This window comes from Arctopsyche grandis, chromosome 1 (assembly GCF_051622035.1).
Source record: "Arctopsyche grandis isolate Sample6627 chromosome 1, ASM5162203v2, whole genome shotgun sequence".
NCBI classification, from domain to species: Eukaryota; Metazoa; Arthropoda; class Insecta; order Trichoptera; family Hydropsychidae; genus Arctopsyche; species Arctopsyche grandis.
The window spans coordinates 5099019-5102749 of record NC_135355.1 but is presented as its reverse complement, the minus strand read 5'-3'; the positions used below and the strand labels follow the sequence as shown (position 1 = coordinate 5102749).

The 3731-nt window shown below is 29.6% G+C and overlaps 1 protein-coding gene across 2 annotated transcripts; it reads right to left on the bottom strand.

The window, feature by feature from the left end:
- Positions 1 to 382: 382 nt before the first annotated feature.
- LOC143913357 (uncharacterized) lies at positions 383 to 3494 on the bottom strand. 2 transcript variants are annotated; one of them, XM_077433100.1, is made up of 6 exons: positions 3188 to 3494; positions 2913 to 3065; positions 1439 to 1569; positions 1170 to 1353; positions 914 to 1096; positions 383 to 820 (listed from the first exon to the last, which is right to left on the bottom strand). In XM_077433100.1, exons 3-6 carry the CDS (start codon positions 1468 to 1470, stop codon positions 680 to 682), a joined length of 540 nt encoding a protein of 179 aa, XP_077289226.1. In that variant the 5' UTR covers positions 1471 to 1569; positions 2913 to 3065; positions 3188 to 3494; the 3' UTR covers positions 383 to 679. The 2 variants fall into 2 exon arrangements, with proteins under 2 accessions (XP_077289226.1, XP_077289218.1); XM_077433092.1 differs by lacking the exons at positions 2913 to 3065; positions 3188 to 3494 and adding an exon at positions 1665 to 1733.
- Positions 3495 to 3731: the final 237 nt, after the last annotated feature.

The following is a 3731-nucleotide window of genomic DNA, read 5'->3' as shown; positions in this document are numbered from 1 at the left end:
AGGTTTGGCCAGCAGCAACTAGTGGGAATCGAACCGTGACCAGTCTGCTCGAAATCATAATATGCTAACCACTAGTCCACCCAGCTGATATATACTTATAATGCAATATATGTATATTTCTATGGTTTAAAGTTTGCATTTTTTATTACTTATATATATATATATATATATATATATATATATATATATATATATATATATATATATATATATATATATATATATATATATATATATATATATATATATAATTTATCGATAGTATTCCAAAATAATAATATTCAAAACATATTTCAAATCTTCCATATCTAAATTCACCGATTTTTTCTCGCGTAGCATACATTGAGACATTGAATCTTACATTCAAATAAATAAATAACATGATCAATAAGATATATGTATATCGTTTATTTATACATATACATACATTTAATATAAAATTGAATACAGCAATGATCACATTTTGAGAAATACTGATTTGAGAAATCTAAAAAAGCTGTATCTCAATTTACAATTTAATTTATTCAAAGGTTTATGAATTAAATCATCATCATTTTTGAACGGTTTAAATAATTAGATTCCGTTTTTGAAAACTCCTCTTTTATCTGCATTATTTTATCTCGCATGATATGTACTGTTAATAGTGAAATCAGTCAATTAGCATATTAATTCAACTACATTAATTATTTAAGATTGCCAATTTTATCAAAATGGCTCTTTTCATTTGTCGCATCCTTTTGGCGATCAGATCATCTAGATTGGGTTTCATGAAATCTCCATCCATCACAATATTGCCAGCAATGCTTTTATCAGCATCACTCTGAAAAAGTAAAAAAAGGATATTTAGAATATGTATGTACATGTTAAAAATGGCAAAAGCATACAAATTCCAAATTGAAAAAAAAAAGCATACAAGTCCTCCAAATCCTCCTTGCCCAGGATATCCAGGTGCTCCAGGTGCTCCAGGTTGTCCAGATTGTCCAGATGATCCAGGATATCCAGATGGTCCAGGTTCTATGGGTCTTCCAGGTATTCCAGGTTGTCCAGATTGTCCAGGCCCTACAGGCCGTCGTATTTTAGAATCTTCCAGATATTCCTAAAACATCAATTTAACTAATCATATGTCCAGGTTAAGTGAAGTAAAATTTGCTTCGATGACATTTACCTACCTCTAAGGTCAATCCCATTTGTTCATGGTAACCATTTAAATCGGAATAATAATCAACAATTTGTATACGACTGTTATGAAGGATTTTGCTGTAAGCTCCAACAACCATTAAAAACATTACACCGTTTGGAGCAGTTACCCAGTATCCTTTCTCCGTTCTGAACAACCCCTGTGAGGTAAGATACCTGCAAAATTCATCATCAGCGACGGTGTTTGTATTAAGATTATCAGTACAATATTCACTTATGCTTACTTAGACACATGTCTTACCCGAATGAATAGTTTTCACCGTCCCAAGGCATGTTAAATTCGTCGAATGTTGTCGCACTTTTAGAATCAGCATTGTCGTTAAAATCAGGAATCGATGATATTAGTATTATATTTGAAATTAACAGAAAAACCTGCAAAGTTTAATTAATTATTCAATTGAAACACTGTTTGAACTGAATCTTCTCGATTATCACATATAATAAAAAATAGATTGCAACCAGGTGACCTCAACTATTTTCATTTTATTCCGAGTGAACAAATCACAATCGCGAACACGAAGACACTAAACAATTCTATTCAAGCTAGTAGTTTATATTACATATACTATTAAAAACAGGCGGTAAAAATTACATAAATGAAAAAAACCCGTTTGAGAAAAAATCCTTGACAATTGCCAAAAATTTGAAAATGTTAATTTCTTAGCCATATGGAATGGCTTATACTATCGGTTGTGAAATGCACCGACTGTTTGAGAATACATGTATGTATATATTATATATAATTCTAATGAGATCTTCTCTAATACCATATGCATTTAATTTTGATCTTATTTAAAAACCAATAGAATCTACATATTAACTTTATTTTTTTTAATTTATACCAGGAGGGCCTGACATGTTGGGGACATACATACGCTTTCCTGGCTATAAATATTGTACATTTGATACAAGTAGTATACAAAGAAAATACATATCAATTTTCATTTATCCGCTATTTTATTACTTTAACTGTTTTTTTTATGATTGTGTTTAAATGTTGTTTTTTTTATCTTTTTTTTTGTAATTTTTTCCTTTTGCTTTTTTGTTCTATCTATTTATTTGTTGTTTTCTCCCCCTCTTGTTTTATTATCTAGGCCATTGTGGCGCATTAGGTAATGCCACAATGGTCATAATCATAATCTTCCTGTAATGCCACAATGGCCCTAAGCTTTTAAATAAATAAATAAGTACATCTATGGTGAAATTTGCAGAATTTTTATACAATTCAGCAAATTTCAGTTAAATATCAATTAATATCCATAAGGAAATTTGAGTCAAATTTGTAAATTTGCAGCACTTCAACGAAATTCGAGATTGCTGAAAACTCTAGATTTGCGAGAAAATAATAAGGTTGCCAATTTGTTGGAACCGTTTCAATGAAAATCAGATAAATGGGAAAACTCTGATAGGAAATGATCGACTAATTTTGCAAATTCAAGGCCTGGTCAGCAGAAATCAGTAGCATTTGAACTCGTGATCACTTTATTCAAAGCGTTATGTGCTAACCACGACTCTATTCTGCTGGTTACTTGTATAATAATAATATTTAAAAAATATTATTGCATATAATTTATAATTTCTATTCCATGTAAAAAAAAATCAGTCTGATCCGTTGAGTGAGCTATTCGATAACTTCTATACCTAAATCATATGTAATTATAATAAACAGGTCCTGGTTAAGTGAAGTAAAATTTGTTTCGATGAAATTTACCTACCTCTAAAGGAAATCCCCATTTTTCATCGTAATCATTTAGATCGGAATAATAATCAATAACTTGAATATAACGACCATTAAAAACATTACACCGTTTAGAGCAGTCACCCAGTATCCTTTCTCCATTCTGAACTGTCTCTGAGATGTAAGATAACTGTAATATTGTATTAATATATTGTAGATATAACAATAGATTTTTTTTTACTATTTTAATTTTTTTTTGTACATATATAATATATTATAATGCAGTATAAATGATGATGTATAAAGTCTCACCCGAACGAATAGGTTTTACCATCCCACGGTATGTTAAATTCATCGAACGTTTTTCCATATTTACGATGACTTTTTGCGTCGAAATCAAAAGCTGATGATATCAATAAGTTGGAAATTATAAAAAATACCGCCAAGATTGATAAAACTATTTGAATTTAAATTTTTCGATCATCACAGGCAAACAATCAGATGAATTCAATGTCAACTACATACATACATGTGTATTTAGTATTATACATGTGTATATATGTATTTCCATTTTATTATATGTATTATATTTTGAATGCAAGGCGATCGTGGAGACACTGAATATATTCATTCAAGTTAATAGTTTATATTAAAATATTTTAGACAGGCGTAAATACCGCGTAAATTCGTGAAACCCGTTTGAGAAAAAATCCTTGACCATTGCATTATATGTACATATAATAAAATAGAAAATGTTAGCTGATTCTCCATATCGGATAGCTCTGTCATATTTAATGATAAGAACTGAATATTTGAGAATATATGTATGTATGTATAAAAATCGATTCAGCCTGTA

Coding starts and splice junctions, on each gene's coding strand:
- LOC143913357 (XM_077433092.1), bottom strand. Junction 1,354..1,438: donor GGTGAAAACTATTCATTCGG/GTAAGACATGTG, acceptor TGAATTTTGCAG/GTATCTTACCTCACAGGGGT. Junction 821..913: donor AAGGAGGATTTGGAGGACTT/GTATGCTTTTTT, acceptor TTACTTTTTCAG/AGTGATGCTGATAAAAGCAT.